At 54.6% G+C, this 19,223-nt stretch overlaps 5 protein-coding genes and 1 non-coding gene across 6 annotated transcripts; 2 read left to right on the forward strand and 4 right to left on the reverse strand.

The window, feature by feature from the left end:
* Positions 1-184: 184 nt before the first annotated feature.
* BDP81DRAFT_416415 (uncharacterized protein) lies at positions 185-871 on the reverse strand. The gene has a single exon (XM_060589529.1). The coding sequence runs from the start codon at positions 629-631 to the stop codon at positions 284-286; it is 348 nt and encodes a 115-aa protein (XP_060450794.1). The 5' UTR covers positions 632-871; the 3' UTR covers positions 185-283.
* On the reverse strand, positions 185-3,586 carry BDP81DRAFT_402751 (uncharacterized protein). Its single transcript, XM_060588858.1, has 3 exons — positions 3,197-3,586; positions 2,214-3,113; positions 185-2,140 (listed from the first exon to the last, which is right to left on the reverse strand). The coding sequence occupies exons 1-3, from the start codon at positions 3,280-3,282 to the stop codon at positions 646-648; spliced, it is 2,481 nt and encodes an 826-aa protein (XP_060450795.1). The 5' UTR covers positions 3,283-3,586; the 3' UTR covers positions 185-645.
* A 3,288-nt stretch (positions 3,587-6,874) lies between these two features.
* BDP81DRAFT_t64 lies at positions 6,875-6,961 on the reverse strand. The gene has a single exon. It is a non-coding gene; the product is annotated as a tRNA-Glu (tRNA).
* A 347-nt stretch (positions 6,962-7,308) lies between these two features.
* Positions 7,309-8,007, forward strand: BDP81DRAFT_416421 (uncharacterized protein). The gene has a single exon (XM_060589530.1). The coding sequence runs from the start codon at positions 7,432-7,434 to the stop codon at positions 7,606-7,608; it is 177 nt and encodes a 58-aa protein (XP_060450796.1). The 5' UTR covers positions 7,309-7,431; the 3' UTR covers positions 7,609-8,007.
* A 1,070-nt stretch (positions 8,008-9,077) lies between these two features.
* On the forward strand, positions 9,078-10,154 carry BDP81DRAFT_88064 (uncharacterized protein). The gene has a single exon (XM_060596435.1). The coding sequence runs from the start codon at positions 9,198-9,200 to the stop codon at positions 9,894-9,896; it is 699 nt and encodes a 232-aa protein (XP_060450797.1). The 5' UTR covers positions 9,078-9,197; the 3' UTR covers positions 9,897-10,154.
* Positions 10,155-13,195: 3,041 nt separating this feature from the next.
* BDP81DRAFT_88083 (phosphatidylserine decarboxylase) lies at positions 13,196-17,169 on the reverse strand. Its single transcript, XM_060596436.1, has 5 exons — positions 16,807-17,169; positions 16,680-16,724; positions 14,422-16,615; positions 13,613-14,364; positions 13,196-13,557 (listed from the first exon to the last, which is right to left on the reverse strand). The coding sequence occupies exons 1-5, from the start codon at positions 16,963-16,965 to the stop codon at positions 13,348-13,350; spliced, it is 3,360 nt and encodes a 1,119-aa protein (XP_060450798.1). The 5' UTR covers positions 16,966-17,169; the 3' UTR covers positions 13,196-13,347.
* Positions 17,170-19,223: the final 2,054 nt, after the last annotated feature.

Genomic DNA, 19,223 nt, shown 5'->3' on the forward strand with positions numbered 1-19,223 from the left:
CGATTAGTTGCCCAAGTAAATGAAGCGCCGTGAAGGATTGGATCGGAGGTCATGAGAGCAAATTCATGTCAGAAACAACATCGAGGAACGACTTCTCACACACAGAGGGGGGAGGGGGGGGGGGGGGGGGGATATCTCCACACATCAATGCAACAACACGATCAAATTGTGTTCCAATCAATGCTTTCAATTCAAGCCTCATCCAGAGGCTTCATAATCTGCTGTATTTCTCGTCCCTAATTGTCCCTGACCAGCTAAAGCAAAACACTAGGGTATAAACGTACTACAATAACCGTTCCCCTACGTCCGTCCCGTTCCGTCCCGTTCCGTCCCGTGCCGTCCATTTGGCCGAAGATGATGCCACCATCATCACCGATTTCGTTTTCCCATCTCTATACATTCCCTCATTTTCTCCATAAAAACAATAGTACACACTTCCCCAATTAACACCATCAAAATGCCTTTCCCAGATGCAGAACTTTTCGAAAACAAGAAACCGGCGTGACCAAAGAGCACACAACGTAACCCCCCAATTTACACGAAGCAATGAGGGGGTACTGTAGATGCCCAAAACAAGAAACATGTACAACTGAACGGGGAATGAAAGAGAGAAAAAACAAGATGCATACATTGGCAAACCAAAAATCAAGCATACCCCTTGGCAGGATCCAAGACGCTCACAGCCTGACTCGAAAACGTAGCATGCCCAAACGTCGTCTCGAAATCCTGGTCAACGACACCCCACGCAACATTCTTATACGCGGCGCTCACGTCGCTCGGCGGGCGGTGACACCGCGAGGTAATCACAGCAGAGCAGCCCCCGCCCTGCAGCACGAGCGGGTTCCCCGCCTTCTCCCCGTCGACGCTCGTGGGCGACGGGTCCGCGCGCCGGAGACCCAGGCCCAGCACCAGCGCCGCGACGACGACCATGAGCGCCAGGAACGCGAGCAGGCCGACGCCGCTGAAGCCGATGCCATTAATAGGCATGGGGAACTTTTCGTCGCGGGTGGCGGGCCGCATGTCGACCGAGACCATGGGCACGGCGTTGCTGAGGACGAGGCCTAGGGCCGCGAAGAGGGCGAGGAGGAGCCAGGATAGCGGGCGGGGGAGGGTGAGGTAGAGGCTTGTTGTTTGGGTGCCGCGGGGCCGGCCGGAGCTGACGCGGAGGGGGAGGGAGATGCCGGGCAGGGCGTACTGGCTTAGTTCGTGGGAGAGGTAGTAGGAGGAGAGGAGGGCGTTTGTGGAGAGGTAGAGGGCTGCGAGGAGGAGGTGGGGGAGGGCGGCGACGATGGCTACGCCGGCGCGGGCGCCGCCGTTGGGGAGGGGGTAGAGCTCGTGGGGGAGGGCGCTGCCGAAGGCGCCGAGGGAGGAGGACGGGCCTTTGCCGAGGGAGACGCCGAGGGCGGCGGCGGCGAGACCTGCTGGCGTGGCCCAGGTGAGGAGCCATAAGGTCCAGAGGGTCAGGCCGGGAGTCTGGAACCAGAAGTGGTCTCGGGAGGTCCAGTATTTGGCCTCGGGGTAGCCCCAGCGGCCTTGCTTGACGTCCGTCTTGTCGAGGAGGCAGATGCCGCGGGTGGTGCGGTCGGGCTGGGAGATGAAGGAGGCGAGGGCGTCGCCGAGGGTGACGAGGGGCTCGAAGCCGGTGAAGAAGTAGACGGCGCCGATGGCGGAGACGGAGACGAGGTTGAGGATGGCGATGACGCCGAGGAGGGAGCCGTTGAGGACGACGGTGCAGGGGTTGCGGTCCTCGGGGCGGGCGAGGCAGTAGTCGACCGAGGAGCTGTTGATCTTGATCTGCGCAGGGTCGGAGCGGTTGACGATGAAGGGTGCGAGGGAGGATCCGGATTTTTGGGTCTGGACGAGGGCGTTGCTCGGGGCGATGACGTCCGTTACGAGGACCACGGCGGTGAAGTCGCTTTGATAGACGCCGCCGAATTCCCCTGCGCACTCGGCGTTTGTGAAGTTGGTGAGCTGGCTCCGGGACGCCAGGTCTTGGAGGTCGAGGATGTCGCCCCTCGAGAGACCGCCGGCGTTGGTTTCTGAGGCGTTGCTGAACTGGCCCGAGGCGAGGAACTCTTGTGTGACGAAGACGACCTGGTGGGCGTAGCCAGGTTGTGTCGAGAATATTACGGCATTATAACTAGTCCAAAAGTCAACGTCTGTCAAGACAAGGGGAAGGGGGATCTTGTTCTCGGAAGCAGCAGCGCGCATACATTACTTGAGTACTGACGGCCGCCAGCATAATGATGGCCGTCATGACAACCCGCGGTTTCGAGACGAAACGCAGGTTTCTAAAAGAAGGGATCCCGAGGTCGAGCCACCGCCTCCCGTCGTGCGCCATCTCAATCTCGATGCGCGTGGGACTGCTCAGGACCTGGAAGACGTAGTTGGCCGCCGATAGCAGCACAATGGTGATGACGTTGATGGCGACAAAAAGCCCGACCTTGAGCTGTTCGGCCGTCGCGCAGGAGCCCTTGAAGATTAGGCTCTCGCCCCTGATCATGCCGACGACGACGAGCGCGAGTACGAGGCACACGATGGCGACGATGAGAATGGCGAAGCCGATGATGATGTTCAACGCGATGCCGGCCCTCCAACCCGACTTCATCCTACTAAAGGTTCCTCCGCCTCCGCGCTTCTCATCTGGCGGCGGCAGCATCCGTTCGAGGTCCCCAATCTCATTCTCGCCCGTCGACGGTCGATCCGTGGTCGCCTCGTCGTAAAATCCTTGCGCCGCCGCGTGATTCGCCGCGGCGGCCTGTGCCTCCAACGTGTCTGGGCTCTCCGTCTGCCTCTTGCGTTCCTCTCTCCGCTGTGCCATGGTCTCGGGCGTCTCTCCTCGGATGTAGTTGATGATGTAGTCCGGTACGATATTTTCCAGAATCGTGGCCGTCGAATTTCGCTTCCCCGGCGCCCACGTCGCTCTTCGTGTCGGTTCTTTCGCTTCTTTTGGGGGAAAACTCTGCGGGTCCGGGAAGCTCCCCGTGAAGCCAGTAAAAGGCCTCGACGAGGCGACATCGGAAGCGGAGCTCTGGTGACGGAGAAAAGGCCATTGCACCGTTTGCCTGCTCACTGTACTATCTCTCTGTTCATTGTTTTCTTGAAAGCGAACTCTGAGATGAGAGAGTTGTGTTAGTTAACCGTATAAACTTAATTCTAAAGATTCTGTAAAGAGGGTCGGCTGGAATGGATGAACCTTTCTATCCTCTCGACCTGTCCATCATCGTCCCATACATATCTGTAGGACGGCCCATGATCTCTGGGTGGAATTACAACCTCCATGACCTCGCGGAGGACAGCAGCGCAGAGTCGTTCGCGCGGCACATGGACATGAAGAGATTAAAAAAGAAGAATGAAGAAGAAGGATGATTGAAGGTATTGTCAATATGGATAAGGTGTGGTATGGTATAGTAAGGTAGAAGCCGGTCAGTGCGGGACGAGGCGGAGGCGTCAGCAGCAGCAGAAGGAAGACCGAAGGAGTGTAGGTCTGGATCTTCTTGCAGCAGCTTCTTTTTCGTCTCGTCTAGAACAGTAAAGACAAAACAGAATAGAGTTTTAGAGTGACGTGCAACTGACACGTTTGGTGAAGGGGGCGGAAGGAGGAAGGGAAAAAGGCATCCATGGCCGAGCGCCAGGGTTTGCGATCGTCTTGTATATGTCAGAGGACTCTCTCTTAACCTCTTACTCTCTCCTTCTCTTGTCCGTCCGACCTCTCAGACTCGGACGGCGGGCCTGGTGCGGGAGAGGCGGCCCTGACAAGGAAGGGCACAGAAGCGTAGGTGGAGGAAGGGTGGTGACCGATTATTGGACTAAGGGCACGGGCAGATCATGAGCAGGGGAGGGACCCTGTTTCCCTCCGGCGTAGGAAGGGATTTGAGACTTCTCAGGCCTCTTTTCTGATGCGGAAGGATGAGCCGCAGCGCAAATCGAGGACGACTAGTGGGATGGGTCACCGTGGGTGGATGGAGGAGGGGGGGGGGAGACTCGAGGGAGATGTGACATGGGGCTGTATAATGCCCGAGAATGGAGGGGTGACGACGTCGGAGCATGACGAGAGCAACCAGGGATGTTGGATGCAGGTGCTTTGAGATGCAAGATGAGATGGCAGCCCTCGCGCGTGGTGAGCGACTCAGCCATATCCCCCTTCTCCGGTCAGTTCGTGGATTGGATGACAAGAGGAAAAAGTAGAGAAAACAAGCCCGCAGAGCCATATCGTTGACCGTGCTGGCTAATTGCCAATAGGGGTGGCTGAGCTTTGACAAGCTCACGGGTCCTAGTGTGAGTCGAGGGCAAAGCTAGAGGATCCGATAATCTGGAATCAGAGGAGAATGGATAGAACAGACGAAGAGGAGACGGAGAAGAAAGCATTGATATCTTTGACGTGTCTTGCCTAGTCCCGGCCGTGTCTGATGTCAATGTCTTTGTTTCTCGACGTTTGAGGGATGAGGAAAATCCGAATATCGGTCAATGCTGGCTTGGCTTGGCCAACATTGTAACTCACCGACGGGACTTTGACGAATACGCCTGAGTGTGGTTCTTCCCTCGGAAAGGGAAATCAAGAGGCGGCGGCGGACTAACACTTGCAGCAGCCATGGAAGAGAGGGACGATGTACGTCGATCCGGGAGCTACGGCGGCGGCGGCGGCGTTGGTGAGAGTATCCGCAAGATGTAAGTAGGTGGAATTAGTTCAGGCCGTGTTGGGACGGACACGATTGGACGCCGACAGTTCCCGTTTCAGACGTAGAGCCCTCGCTACTACTGTCGTGAAGGGAATAGAAGCAAGCTCAACTACCGGCATGTCTCTTGGAGGAAACGGCGGCCGAGAAGTTGCCAGACAAGGGGTGGACGGTTTCTGCGCATGTTCGCCAGGGCTGCATACCTTAGCAGTCAACACTAAAAAGTGCAGGGAGAAGGAGAGTTTGAAGCACCTCAAAATCCACAATAAAAAGGAACAAGGAAGGGGGAAGCATTGCCGGTGGGACGGCTGGTCTTGTTACAGATGAGACCAATCAGAGGCCGCCATGGCACTCTGCATTTTCCATCTTTAGACATCGGCTTGTTCTCTTCTGGACACCTGCAAAGACACATTTCCGATGGGCTTGCGACTATGGCACGCGTGGCTGGAACTCTGCTATCTAGATGCCTCTTACGGATCATTGCTCTTGGGTCAAAACATTTCCAAAAAGGGACTGACCGATCGACCTGTAGTTGACATCCCTTCATGAAGCATCCTCCAGTCGACCACGGCATCACCCAGCTACGGATGTCTCGACCCTTCATGCAGAAGAACCCTCAACTCAACCCACAGGAAAAGAGCCATCAAGGCCTGGAACGGTCAACTCGGGTTTCTCATCCACCCAAGATCCAATCATCCCTACTGCATATCCCCCTCGCCCCCATCCCACCTGACCTCTGTTCGACCCAAAGTCCCAAAAGACCCATCAAGACCGCGAATGTGAAGGCGAGCGAGCCAGGCACCACTCACACTTTCATGCGTCCGACGTAGCCCCATACCACCACCGCATCTGGGGTCTGCCTGTTTCAACAACGTCTCTCCAGGTGGATACCGGGGGGGGGGGGTTTAGAACCTCGAGAAGCACCAAGTCTACTGCGCTAGAAAAGTCTGGCGAAAATGCCCGTCGAACCATATGTCAGGCACCTATAAGTTACAGCCAACAGCTTTTCCTGTGAACTCAAGTTGCCTCATCCTGGCCTCATCCTCCCCACCCTCCCCTCATGCTTCCCTCACAGCCTCACTCTGCGCATTAAGTCCACGAGCAGAGGTCATTAAAGCCGATTAAAGATGAACCCTTCCCGTTCACTTCAGTCGGAAAGGTTCGATGCTGGGACTGGGAGACACCCGTTCGGGCTTTCTTCAACTGGGCCCCAGATTCAATTACACGCCAAGTTGCGCGCGGACATGGGCCCAATGAGAAAAGAGCGCGCCCGACTTTGCGCGACGCCAATGTCGTAATGGCACAGAGTCGGCCGGCTTCCCTCTCAACCCTCAAATCTCCTCCTGTCTCCGCCCACCGCAGCCGTCACCATCACTGCCCCGAACGTTGGCTCCTCTTTCCTCAAAGCAACCCCAGTGGGCGAATCAGTGGGAACAGAACGAAACGTCTCTAATCGTTGGGAATCGATATGAATGCAACGTTGGCATTCGCAATGCTTGCGGATGTTTGGGCCATTGCTTGCGAGATTTGACCGAAGCTAACACCACCTCGCCCACAGACTAGACGATGTCAAGGTCGGTTGTGGACGGACGGTGAGAGTCGTAAGCAATCCTTCCCTCCGCTGACGACTCACCGACGCAATCTCGCAATAAGATGGGCGAGTATACAACCACCACTGCCAAAGTAAGAATACCCAAGCCAGTTTCGTCGAATGAGGGTGAGATAGCGGCCAGCCATCATCTTTGAAACGACGGAAGTGCGCCTCGTTGCGCCCCGCGGGATCTGTTAAGCTATGACACCTCATATAAATATCTGCCAACCCGTCAGCTGCAAGCCTGCTGATCGCCTCGGCAGGCCTGAGAATTGCGGTGACAATGTGAGGCTAACTCTGTGACGGATCTGCTAGGTCGGTGACGGGCGGCTGCTCACCTTGGCATCTTGGTGCTAGCGGATAGCTGTGCGTAGATTGCATCTTGGTGTTTGATGCCGTGAGAGCTGCCTGTCAAGAGCGCACCGTACGTTGTTGGTCAGTGTGAGAGCATCGCACAATGCCAGTCCAGCCGAGACAGAAGCGACGACCAAGGTAAGTTAGGGCTCAAAAGTGTAGAATCAATAACTTGAAGATAAATGAAAAAACAGTCAAAGCCCGCCCCCCCGTTTATCAAGAAAGAAAGAAACCCGTGATTTGGGCAAAAAGATTCCGAAACCGAGAATCGAACTCGGGGCTATGCCTAACCTCTCATAGAGATGAGAGGGCATCATGTTGGCCACTACACCATATCGGATGTTCATGTCTTTTCTCCGCAAAAGTTAAAATAAGTAGGGCCGGCCTCACACCATCGAGCCAAAAAAAATTGTTCATCACGGAGCTGGCAGACCACGTTCCTTCCGGACACTGGTCATTTAGTTTTTTTTTGTCAACGTTAATAAACGACAATTGCTGAATCCTCGCCCAACTTGAAGTTTCTGCATCGAACAACCATTTTGTGAGCCAGCGAGTGGACTTGACGTTTTCCTCTCGACCAATCATGCAGCTCGCCTTACAACTGCCACAGTCAGCCTGTCTGGCACATTACAAATGTCAAATGCTGACCATTCTGCGATTTCACACAGAATGGCGTGCCGCATTTTGCTCCTTTGTGATTTACAATCAACATCTTGGCCAACGCAAAGCTGGTCAGCATTTCTCAGCCGCCCGAGGAAGAGAGTGTGCATCTGGAACGATCGGAAAACCCACACCTCAACTACCTCACCCATGTCGCATCTCACGTCCCCAGACTGGCACGAACTCGTCCCATCCATAGCTGGCTATCCCGCGGGAAATGGTTGCCGGTACGTCTGGCAGTTTCGAGGTCCCGCGCGCCGAGCCACAGGACAGAAGCAGATGGTTCCGGCAGCTCCAATCGGCACGCCAGGAGTGGCAGCTTGCTAGTTGGAGCTGGCTCAGCTGGTCGTGTGAGCACCGCACCGCTGGAACGTTAAGGTTTTGGAGAAGGCCTGCTGGTCGATCTCGCTGTCGCGGGGCACCAGAAGCTTCGGACCCTCACGGTTCGGAACGTGGAGCTCCAAGGCCGGGTTCCTTTGCCCTTCGCGAAGCCTGCTGTTGGATGCCTACGTCGGATACCAAGGTAGGCATGCCGTCTACGATCAGTCTGTGCCTCGGAGCTCACTTGCTGCAACCCTCACCTAGCTTCTCGCGCGGCGTTAGGCTAGGAAAGAGCAATCATGAGTCCTCAACTTGGCAGATCGTCGCTTCCTTGGGCATCCCGTCGGGAAAGGAAGTCGGAGCAGAACTCGGGAGGAGCTCCGACCCGAAGCGGCCGATCCACTGTGCCAGTGCTTGCCTCTCTGGGGCCTGGGCAGGTACACAATAGGTAGGCAAGGCATGGCAGCAATTGGGGGCCTATGAAGTACTGCCTGTAGTACCGTACGGGAAACGGATACCTGACCAAGTCCCGGCTACCAGCTCGGGATCTCTTGCCTCTGCCTTGCGAGGGTCGGTTCGGTGGACCGTGATGCAGCTGGGCTGCCTTGGTCGTGAACACCGGCCAATCAAGAGATCCTGGCCTACCCGTCCAAGTTGTGGCTGGTTGTCAGTCTTGCTTGCTCATTCCCCATCTCTAGCACGCAAGCAGTGACGTATCTTGCTAAGAGTCAAACGAATCTGCCCCTCTCTCCGTGGTGACGTTGTCATGTCCTACGAGGGCCGAAATGCCCCAAAGTGAGCAGTTTGACAGTGGACAGAACCTCACTCTGGTGAGATCCCAATGCTCTGCAATATCCATCAACAGCTAACAAACAGTCCATGATCCCACACGTCCCAATATCGACTACTTCGCACCAAATCCCCGCCAAAAGGATCAGCAACGGCAACCAGCCATAATCAGTCACACTTTCTTGCCGTGGGCAAGCTCTTCTGGATCTAGATGGGGTCCAGGGCCACGCTGACGAACCAGATGATGCGCCGTGGCTAAAAATGGTCAGTCCAGCCTACCTTACGGGATACATGCGTACGAAGTGTACATCCACAAGGACCCGTCCGCCCTTTCAAGTTCCGGACCACCAACGCCCACCCGTCCGTGGTGCCATTCAGCACAGCCACAGGCCTCGAATCGCACGTTTTCACTCCCACCTTCCTCCCGTCAGATTGCACCAGATTCACCCGTCTGCTTACTTTGTCTTCGCGTCCATTGGCCAGAAGCCATCAATCTCACTCTTCTAAGCTCTTCATTGGTGAATCTCGACTGTGGCGGCTATCCTCCTGGGCAGTGGGGGGTTGAAGGTTGCTGCCAGCCTGCTCATCCCACAAAGGGCCCCGGGGGTGCGAGAGAGGAACTCGCCGGGCCTTGTTAGTGGACAGTCCCCTCTGCGCAGCGAGTCACACTCAATCTCCCCATGCCCGCCCTCGTCCGTTTTCTGCCTCTTTTGACGCCAAATCGCATGTTTCGTGCCCCCCCGTCCGCCGATTTGGGTCCAAGTTGACAGGTGGGAGCGCGCGCGCGCCGTAAGGATACATCACAAATGTACCTGTGGCATTCGTACAAATCGTCCTACAGTGATACAAGGCAGAAGGAGGAAGTGGAGGAGGGGAGAATCGAAAAAAAGGGTCCCCCCCTGGTGCCTGGTGCCACGCCTACCGCGCAGTTCGTCCCTTCACCACACGACTTCCAGACCAAATATAATGCAGCCCGTCTGCTCCCCCTCATAGCTTGTCCTCTATCATCTTGTTTCCCATTCTCCTTTTCAAGGATTCTAATAATAACCGACCAAGCCTATTACCACAAGTCCTGCTCTCTCTGCCACCAGAGCCGCGTGTCATCAACTCCACAACCAACTTCACCTCAGGCCTCACTCAACCTCTTATACAAAGCACGCGAGCACCTCTCTACAACACCAGAGAGCTTCTCCGTCTTCTCACAACCTGCAACCTGCAACCTACAACCTACAAGTCTTCTCACACGACGACCACACGCACACTACAAAATGTCGCCCACATACACCATGTCCGCACACTTGTGCAAGTCCATCTACGCCTCGTGGCGCGAAACCCGCCGTTCGCCTTCCGATCTGCCCTCCCCCGGCGTCCAGGCCCCCAGCATGACCTCCTACTTCCCTCGCAGCCCTTCTCCTGAGAAGCGCTCCATGGACAGCGACCGCAGCGAGACCTCCGTGCCCATGTCACGATCGCCCTCGGCCTCGTCGTGGCGTGGTCCCAAATAGACGGCACCTCTATGCATCTCCAACACCCCGAGCCTGAAGCTTTGAGCTTCAGCTTGGGGTGCTCATAGAGCTCTCCACAACCATTCTTACCCAGTTGGACCAAGCAACATCATTGGAATTTTTTTTGGCGCCGCAGGACTACCTGCATGTACGCATTCACGATATTCACGGAAACCGGGAAGGCGTCAAGGACATTGGAATTAAAAACAGTAACTTTCAAATCTTTCGATTTTCGAAGCTAGACTTGCAGCACGCGAGCTCAAGTTTCCCACTGCGCCGACGTTACCTTGAACCGGCACGGCTGACTCGGTCGCTTTCGCGTTCGGGTGCCTTATCAACGGGGACTTCAGCCAACGCTCATTTCTATCCTCGTCAATTGTCATCGGGGAGTTTACGGCGCACACACACACACACACACACACACACACACACACACACACACACAACACTCATACAAACATCTCTCATCAGAATCCGGCGAAGGACGGCAATCCGAAAGGTTCCCCATCACGCCATCAGGGTCGGGCATCACATCAAGTCCACTTTTTCTCTTTTGTTGTACCCTTTTCTCCTCTGCTCGTACCATCAACAGGCAGGGGGGAGTTGGGAGCCCTTCCAACATTGTATCGCCGGCGGGGGCACGCGGAGGAAGGTGGGATGTGAAGGGGAAAGAGGATCGTTCGAGAGACATGCAAAGCTACGACATTCGTCTCCATCTTTCCACCCCTCCTACATACCTCTGCCTGGTTCTGCTTGCCTCTGCATCTTTTTCTCGTTCTTTAGCAGAGCCTCCAACACAGGCTCCCTCCCGTGTATGGAATAGATACCCCCAAATAAATTGTTCACATCAACACTTTTTTCCTCTGCAGCGATTCTTGGCAACCATGATTGAAACACTATAATCTCCAAAGTCATCAACACAATCAATTCAATCTCATCACAGCATGTTTATTCGTCAATAACGTACCCCGTCTACAGCCGAATGACCGACCCTCTTCACGTGCCAAGTTTCCCTCCTAACCAACTTCGGTCCCCCTTCTCCATACACGTGTAGGTCCACAATCCGACTTCCGACACCGACTCTTCTCGACCCCTCCGACTGAGAGAGAGAGAGCTCACGGGAACTTCCATCACCCCAACACCTGACTGGGTATGTTCATTGGGCGAGAGGACAAGAGAGAGAAGAGCCCACTCTGGTGGAGGGATGAGCGGGGGGACCTGCATTGGAATCGAGACTGAACATCAGACACGGGGCCTCCACTGATGAGCATGATGATGTCGGTCTCTGCTTCACCATGCACAGTACGCATCGCGTCAAGCCGTCCGTCCACCTTGGTCCAGTCCGAGGTAAAGTCGTCACGATGGGGGAAACTTCCTACCCCCCCCCCGGGTTTAACGTTCATCCTGCATCCCACTCTCTCCGTGCCCCCTTTCGTTACTGTCGCCGTCGCCGTCGCCGATGGAAAAGCTCACCGTAGACGGGGGGTTGGAAAGGGGTCCACGTCCGAGTCGGTCATCCGTGGACATCCCCCTCCTCCCGTCGCTCTCTACGGCCGGGGAGGGGAAGGGGGGTCAGGCTGCTTGCTGGCTGTTCTCACAAAGTCTTCAGTCATCGTCCACCCACTCAAAAGCAGCAGCTATGTAGAACCCTCCTCGACCTGTTCATCTGCCGTACATAAAAACGCTGCCAGAGATGCCTACCTCATTCTTTTTTTTTTTTTTTTTTAAATCTAAAAAAAAATTAAAAAAAATTCTCGCATGTCTCTAATTCAGCTAGCTCATCGATGATATCGATGATGTGCGAACTTCTTCCCCTCCAATGGCATATAAAAAAGATTCGGGGTGGAGATGAGAAACGAGTTATGAAAAGTGCCGTTTCCTTAGTCCTTACGGCTCAAGAGGGTGGATTTTCCACGGGCCAGTTTTCGCGTTGCGCCACAAAAGTCTCAATCATCTGAGAAAAGGAATGAAGCCCTCGACAGCTTCTCGACTTACTGTTAACAAGTGAGTAGAGGTCGTCGTCGCCTTAGCAGGAAATTAGCAAGCGACTTTCCCCGTCTAGCAAGTATAAACAGTCATGGTGTTAACCGCTCGACGATGCTGCTCCCCATCCTCCACCTGCACCACACTCCCCAGTCACTCCTCACCGACTCAGGTGGTGCCCCGCCCTCTCTGCTCTGGCTGCCGCTCACCCAGCTGCACGTCACGCTCCCAGCTTCACTCGAGATCACTCACCTCTTCCACCATTACGACTCATTTTCTCCCAGTAAACCGTCCACCCATCACCCATCACCCATCACCCATCACCCATCACCCATCACCCATCACCCATCACCGTCTCATCACGCACTCTACCCCACCCCCCCCTCCACCAGGGCACTTCACCTAGCACACTATGCTCTCATGAAAAAGGGGTCAGCCATCCAACCTCTCTACTGTGGTAAACCAGCATCCCCATGTCGGCACATGGTAACATCACATGAAACTTCCCCCTAAAGAGTCTGGCCAGTATCAGTATCATCCTTGGACACCAGACCAAAGATGAAATCTGAACTTTGAAGAAAAAGGGATGGATGGGGTGGGCGATGGACAAGAGAGGGAAAAAAAATCAAAAAAAAAATCAATTAAACCTCTAGTCAAACCACCTAACCTCGTCAATGCTAATAATAGGACCGACACCTCCACACTTTCCATCTTGACTTCATCAATGCCATGAACAATTCCCCCCCCCCCCCCATTTAGACTTTACATACTCCGAATTCTTCTAGAAGGAAAATCATGGAATCATGTCCATCCTTCATCGTTCCCTACGCGACTCGCTGAATACCATCATCTCCGGCGTGACAACCTCTCAGAATTCGGACCACATCGTGGAGACATGCATTTCATCTGGTGCCTTACTGCAGATGGGAACTTCCCTTTTAGACCTCGACGCGTCAAACCATTGGTCACCACATCACATGGACTTCAGGAACAAGGGGGCCCGTTTTACAGAAAACTGACATGTTGCTGCATTCATTCAAGGCGAGCGAGCGACACTGCTGATCCCCCACCTCGCCAAGCAAGGCCCTCCCCGCACCATAGACTCTCCCCTACTCCCGTTTTCTGTACTCTGTATTTCGTAGAAGTATTGCATCTGATCCAATAATGTGTGTGCTCCCACATCCCGTGCCCTTATGCTCGGTGCCGTTATCGCTGCACTGCTGTCGCATTCAACCATGTCGTGTGTCTGTTGAAAGCCACCAACATCGTAGAAGCGAAACAAGAAGAAACAAGCTCGACGCGGCTCATGCGAAGAGCGAGAAAATTACCCAGTTCCCCAACACCGTTTTGTTGTCCACCTGTTCTTGCTCTTCTATCTTCCAGCCACTGATAGGTACTCGTATTCGGTACCGCTGGCAAGGCGCACATGGCGCCCGAAGCGCTCACACGCAACGCGAAGACGGCGACTCTACATGGCCGACGCAGCGTGCGTGGTGATGCCGGCGCTTGCGTTCGGGGTGTCTTCGCCGCTAGATGACTCCTCACTTCCGAGGCTGCCTCCAATACGGCGTTTGGCATCCTTCTTTTCGGCATCGGTGACGTCCTTTGCGTCCTTCCGCATGTCGGGACCCCACTGAGGCTGGTCGGGAGCGTGTCCGACAGACATGCCTACGCGAACCTACAAAGAATGTTAGCGGCTACTCGCAATACGGTAAGTTTGAATTGTGACTTACCAAAGTCTCAAGGGCTCCATTGGAGTTGTCAGTCAGATCGTCGTCGAACTTCATCTTGCCCGGCTCAAACAGCAATACGATCGTGCTGCCGCCAAATTTGAAGTAGCCGAGTTCATCGGCACGACTGACTTGTGCACCCTCTTTCTGAGTAATCACAGTACTTCCAACCATCATGGCACCCACACAGATGACCATGACGCGACCGTGAGTTGGGCTGTCGATGGGGCAGAGAACTCGCACGTTCTCGCCGTAGACATCGAGAGCGGAACGGATGGCCATGGGGTTCACCGTGTAGTATTCTCCGGCGATTGTCTTTGGCTTGCCCATAATACCATCGACAGGGATATGGAAGCGATGGTAGTCTTGGGGTGCCAAACGGAAGATACCAAGGGCACCATTCTCGAAGCGCTTCACGTCCTCGGGGTAAGCCTCACCAAGCAAGCGCTTGATGGAGAACTCGCGGCCCTTGATCCACACCTGGGTCGCCTGGCTCACACTGTTGAAGACAACGCTGCGGCAATCGGCGGGAGAGACAACGACGTCAGGACGGTCAGGGGCGGAGCATGGGCGAGCATCGGGCTTCAGTGCTCTGTAGAAGAACTCGTTGAAGTTCTTGAACTCTTCCGTCGCAAGGAGCACTTCGGACATGTCGAGGCGATGGAACTCAATGAACTTGGGGATCTCGGCCTTGGAAGCCGGATCGTCAAACTTTTTGCCCTGCTTGACACTCATGCTCTTGAGCATCTTGCGAACTAAAAGAACATTTGTCAATCAAGCTACTTATAAAAACGTCTGCAGTGGGAACTTACTTCGCTTGGTCTCCATATTGCTCGACTTTAATCCCTTGTACAGCAGGCGAATGCCCAGTCTGACGTAAACGCTCATCTTTTCCTCGTTGATTTGACCAGTGATTCGATCTTGCACCAGGATGTTTGCGGAGTTGGCTCCAAGCTTGTAGCCACCGTATGAGATCTTCGTAATGACCTTGGAGTACCACTTGCGCTGGGCCTGGCTGGCGGTGACGAAGCCACCCATGACCAGGTTGTTGACTTGTCTCCAGTCCTGGCTTGCGCATGTTGCAATGTGAGTAATGATGTCGGTATCCTTGCGTTTGTTCAAGCGCGGCTGGTGGCAGATGGGGCATTCTCTGATTTCGACCACATGCTCCTCGCCGGCACGATCCTCGGCCAAGTCGTCCCTGTCGAGCAGTTCACCTTCCTCGCCAGGGGTGCTGAGCTCCGGAACATCAATAGTTCCATCGGACGAGCTGGACCCTTCTGCTGGGGGACCACTGGGGACGTTGCTGGTGCCTTGAGTAGAGAGCAGATTCTTGACCTTGTCAGCATCGGGCAGCATGCTCTTCATTCTGTCTGCGACGCTGAGTTGTGGGCGGCTCTTGGCCTCCAACTGATCCTCCAAACATATCACAGCTTCGTCGAATGTCAGGTCCGAAATGTCATCGCCTTGGGCTCTATGGGGGAATCGTTGGAAGAAGCTGTCAATGGTTGACTCGCGCAATGTCGATCCGAGTGTGTCGAGCATCGTAGTCAGCTCAATCTTGCTGATGCGGCCGCTCTCGTCGGTGTCATACTGCTTGAGCATCGATCTCCAGAATTGCTGTCGCAGGGCCGGGTAGGGGACATATTTCGCGCGGATGTAGAGGACCGGGTTGTGCTTGGCCTCCCACTTCTTGGCATCCTTCATCTTCAGAGAGACACTGAAGTCATGGAATTCCGCGTCGTCAGCCTCCAACTCGGCAGTCTGCACACCGGCTCCTGCTAGGGCTTGCTCAGGAGAGAGAAACTCTGGGTTCAGGCTCGAGGCCTGGGCGGGAGGCGTAGGCGTTGTCGTTCCGGTCTGGGTAGTTGTGGATGCACTGCTTGCATTCTTCGACAAGCCAGGCCGCACCTTGCTCAAGCTTTGGGAGGACGACGTACGGGACATCCCGAGCTTCTTGAAGCGGCGCTGTTGAGGGGCGACATACTCATGGGGTTCGGGAACGTCGTATAGACCAGTTTCGGGGTCTGCCTTGGGGGCCCTGTCAATGAGCTCCCTAATAGGTAATGAGCAGTCGGCGATGAAATCGTTTCCAGAGTACTTGTCGTGGTCCATCACGGTAAAGGAGAACGAGTAGGTTTGCTCGTGGCCCTGTACTTGGAAAATCATCTTTTCGTTGAAGACCGGGTTAAGGTTGTGCCGCACTCGCCTCGTCCGGTACGTCTTCTTGCCGAGTGACGCAACGACGAAAGGATCCATGTCAAATGTAGTCCGGGTGGAGTTGGGCTCGGGAGGCAGATCCGTAATGTTCAAGACTTCGAGATAGATGACTCCCACAACGTCGCTTCCACTATTATTGAATTCGTATGTTTGGTCTCTCCTCTTCTTCTTCAGGCCCTTAATCCTCAGGCGTCGTTTGCGTTTCTCGGCGACTTCGGGTTTGCTGGGATCCTCGTCTTCAGGGGTGTCGTCTTCGATGTCGAGATCGTCGTCATCGTCATCTTCTTGATAGGCGTCGGTCTGATTGCGCGAAAGCGGAGGCGACGGGTTTGTTCCACCGACCCTCATGTTCTGGACCGGTTGGATGAGGGGGGTCATGGTCGGTGTAATCTGTCGGGAGCCCGCAGGCAATTGATTGAGCAAGGCATTGAGCTTCTCGAATATTTGTTCGTGGGAAGCGGCGGTGTTTGACTGGTCGAAGAGGGTGAACTGGAGCATAACCTCGCCAGAGACCACGCTGGTCTTCTTGCCGGGTCTCTTGCTCTTGAGAGGGTACCATTTCGGGGCTCGCTCGGTTTGCTCATTGGCGAAGATCTCCTCCAGAGCAAGGTCGAACTCGCCAAGGTAGTCCTTGCCGAAGCGGTCCTTGTCCCAGCATATAACATCGAGAAGGAGGCTATGGGTCGAATTGACTGGAAGTTCTTCGATGACGTTCCACTCTGGGTTAAGAGTCTTGGGCACCTCGTGGGTGGTCACTTTGGCGTCGCCGAGTGTCAAAACCAGGTACTAGGAGAATTCATGTTAGACAATTGGAAACGAAGGGGCGCGAGGGTTGGATTCGAGTTCGTACCGGATCGGACGTGCCGCGTCTATCTTTTGCGGCAAGATTTCGAGCCTAACATGCATCAAAGGTCAGCAATCGTGTATCTTGATCCAACCTAGATCCGCGCACTAGCGCCAGAGTGACAATGCAGTACCTTCATAACGACGACCTTCAAGGTCAAGCCATTCTCCTTTGGACTCAGCTCCATCTTGCTGTTGGTGCTGCCGGTGCTGTTGTTTCTCGTAGGACTGCTGCTGCGGCTGTTGCGGAGGGAGGAGCTGGACTTGAGTCGTCCAGGGATGATGCGGACCATGGTGGACGACGGCGGGTCGGGGAGCGGCCCCTAAAAAGAGTTGCGGCAAGCCAAGAAGAGTGTTTGGAGGGCGACAGGCCAAGAGCAGACACCACTCGCGGGCAGAGCCGGCCAGATTGGGGGGGCGGGGTGACGTAGGAGACGCAATGCGGAGCGCTGGGAAAGCCTTAGGTCGCGTCAGGTACTTGCGGTACCTTACGTGTTTGGCTCCAGCGACTATCCAATTGTCATGACCCGACAGGCGAAATGTCCGACTTGTTTCTGGGGTGGGCGTAGAGAGCAAGGCAGCTCTTCTTTTCCAACCTCTCACACACCTCGGCTTGCTGTTGCTCTTGCTGTTGCTGTTGCTTGTTGGCGCGCCCGAATTGTTGTTGGCAGGCCCCCAGGTGGTAGGTAGTGAGTGGAGCGATGGTACTGGTGGTGGCGTGCGGCAAGCAGGCAGAGGCGCGCGCTCTGTCCTTCACGATATGTGCTTCCCTGCCAGTCGGACTGCTCAACGACGCAAAACAGCGAAAGGTGGCGTTTACTCGAGAAAGCTCTGGACGATTTGGCGAGGACTGGCGAGCCACACGTAACACTTGCTGTCGGATGTGGTTGGGGGAGGCCTTTTGGTAGCGTGTCGAGCAGGGGCCTTTGGTTGCTTCGACGTAGAGCTGAAGACCAATTCCGGTTCAGGTTTTAACCTCGCAGGTTTGGAACCGTCAACGACGCTTGAGATGAAAACAATGTCAGTATTGGTCGGTGATGGATCTAACGGAGGGAAGAAATATCTAGTAGGTGAGAAAAGGGGGAAGAGCTGGAAGCAGAGAGCAACGAAGAGAAGAAGAAGAAGAAGAAGAAGGGAGAAGAGAGATGAGGTAGGAGCTTGGGGCCCCCTTTGAGGGCTGATGTCTGAATAATAAGAGGCCCGGGGTCGAGAATGGAAAGTTGAGTGAACAAATGTACAGATCTAATTATGTGGCTTCGATGCACATCCAACCTGGCGCCACCGCCATGTGCAACTGGAACGAAGGAGCAAGCTAGGGAGAAGGGGCCCGACAGGAGGAAGCAGGAAGGAAAGATAGGGTATTAGGATGATTTAGACGCTTTTACTTTTTGTTTCCTGTAGAGTAGGTAGAGCCTCGAAGGAAGACAGGAAAACGGTAGAGGAGAGTGTGAGAGACGGAGAGAGAGAGAGAGAGAGAGAGAGGGAGAATGAGAGAAGCAGAAGCAGAGGCGTCGCAGAACTCCACGGCTTAATGCGAGCGGAGGTCGAGGTCGGAGAGGGAGCGAGAGCACTCTGGAGCCTGCCCCAGCAGGGGAGAGAGAGAGGAAGAGAGGAGCGGTTACCTATATTAGCTATGAAAAGGGTATGAACATGTACCTCTGGTTGAATTGTAAGTGACGCAGTGTTCGGGGTACCTTTTTTTCTTGTTATTTTTACGTCCGATGTGGCCTTGTAAAAGACAAGACAAAACGTATAGCGAGGGTATTCAGGCCGGGCGGATACTTTGAGAATTGGTGAGATTTTGGTGGTGGATCAAAGTACCGTCTCGTCTCGTCGTATGTTCTGTTCCAGCGTATTTCGTCCCAGATACGACAACTTGCGGTAGGTGGCCGTTGGCTGGAAAGGTCCGCGGGTGCTTCGGCTCGTGGTGCAATCCCCTAGCGGGCAAAGTGGCCACTGTTTGGGGTGGGTACGGTGGGTTCACTTGAGGCGTTTGGCGTGGTTTGGGGGTGGGAGGCGGGAACCAGAGCAGGGAACAGAGCTGGAGACAGCACGGAGCTGGAGCTGGAGCTGAAGCTGAGCAGAAACTCGGGTTGAAAACAGCCCAGCCAGAAACAGGCACTCTGAGGTGGGAGAGGAGAGAGACGCTTTTGGGCACCTCACACAAGGTAATGGAGATAGGTAGGTAGGCAAGTAACTTGGGTACGTATGTATTACTTGGTACCTTGGTCGCTAGCAGCTAGGCATGGAGATTGTCTTCGTACACCTAAGCACTGGCATGCTCATGGAAGCCCAAAGGTTAAAAAGTGAGGAAGAAGGATAGATCACAGAAGAAGCCAAGTAGAGTTCAGGAACGAGACCAGACGACACCAAAGGGAGGGGGGGAAGGTCCGGGCCATGTTTTTGTCTTTCGTCTTTTTTCTCTCACCACTTCTCAAGGGAAAGAAAGGTAGTTAGTTGGTAAGGCACCTTTGGTATACTATTTCCCTCAACAATCTAAATACACCGCACTGGCTGGAAGGTGGTCTCTCTTCAAGTGATGTGTATATAA

This window comes from Colletotrichum phormii (assembly GCF_030913505.1).
Source record: "Colletotrichum phormii strain CBS 102054 chromosome Unknown BDP81scaffold_2, whole genome shotgun sequence".
NCBI classification, from domain to species: Eukaryota; Fungi; Ascomycota; class Sordariomycetes; order Glomerellales; family Glomerellaceae; genus Colletotrichum; species Colletotrichum phormii.

What these genes read in the sequence shown, in the direction of transcription:
- BDP81DRAFT_416421 (XM_060589530.1), top strand. Translation starts at nt 7,432, where the DNA reads ATGTCGCATCTCACGTCCCCAGACTGGCACGAACTCGTCCCATCCATA.
- BDP81DRAFT_88064 (XM_060596435.1), top strand. Translation starts at nt 9,198, where the DNA reads ATGTACCTGTGGCATTCGTACAAATCGTCCTACAGTGATACAAGGCAG.
- BDP81DRAFT_402751 (XM_060588858.1), bottom strand. Translation starts at nt 3,282, where the DNA reads ATGGAGGTTGTAATTCCACCCAGAGATCATGGGCCGTCCTACAGATAT. An exon ending in CAGGTCGAGAGGATAGAAAG is followed by an intron (nt 3,114 to 3,196) that starts GTTCATCCATTC and finishes CTCTCATCTCAG; the next exon opens with AGTTCGCTTTCAAGAAAACA. An exon ending in GCCGTCAGTACTCAAGTAAT is followed by an intron (nt 2,141 to 2,213) that starts GTATGCGCGCTG and finishes CTTTTGGACTAG; the next exon opens with TTATAATGCCGTAATATTCT.
- BDP81DRAFT_88083 (XM_060596436.1), bottom strand. Translation starts at nt 16,965, where the DNA reads ATGGTCCGCATCATCCCTGGACGACTCAAGTCCAGCTCCTCCCTCCGC. An exon ending in GACGCGGCACGTCCGATCCG is followed by an intron (nt 16,616 to 16,679) that starts GTACGAACTCGA and finishes GAATTCTCCTAG; the next exon opens with TACCTGGTTTTGACACTCGG. An exon ending in CAATATGGAGACCAAGCGAA is followed by an intron (nt 14,365 to 14,421) that starts GTAAGTTCCCAC and finishes ATGTTCTTTTAG; the next exon opens with TTCGCAAGATGCTCAAGAGC.
- BDP81DRAFT_416415 (XM_060589529.1), bottom strand. Translation starts at nt 631, where the DNA reads ATGTATGCATCTTGTTTTTTCTCTCTTTCATTCCCCGTTCAGTTGTAC.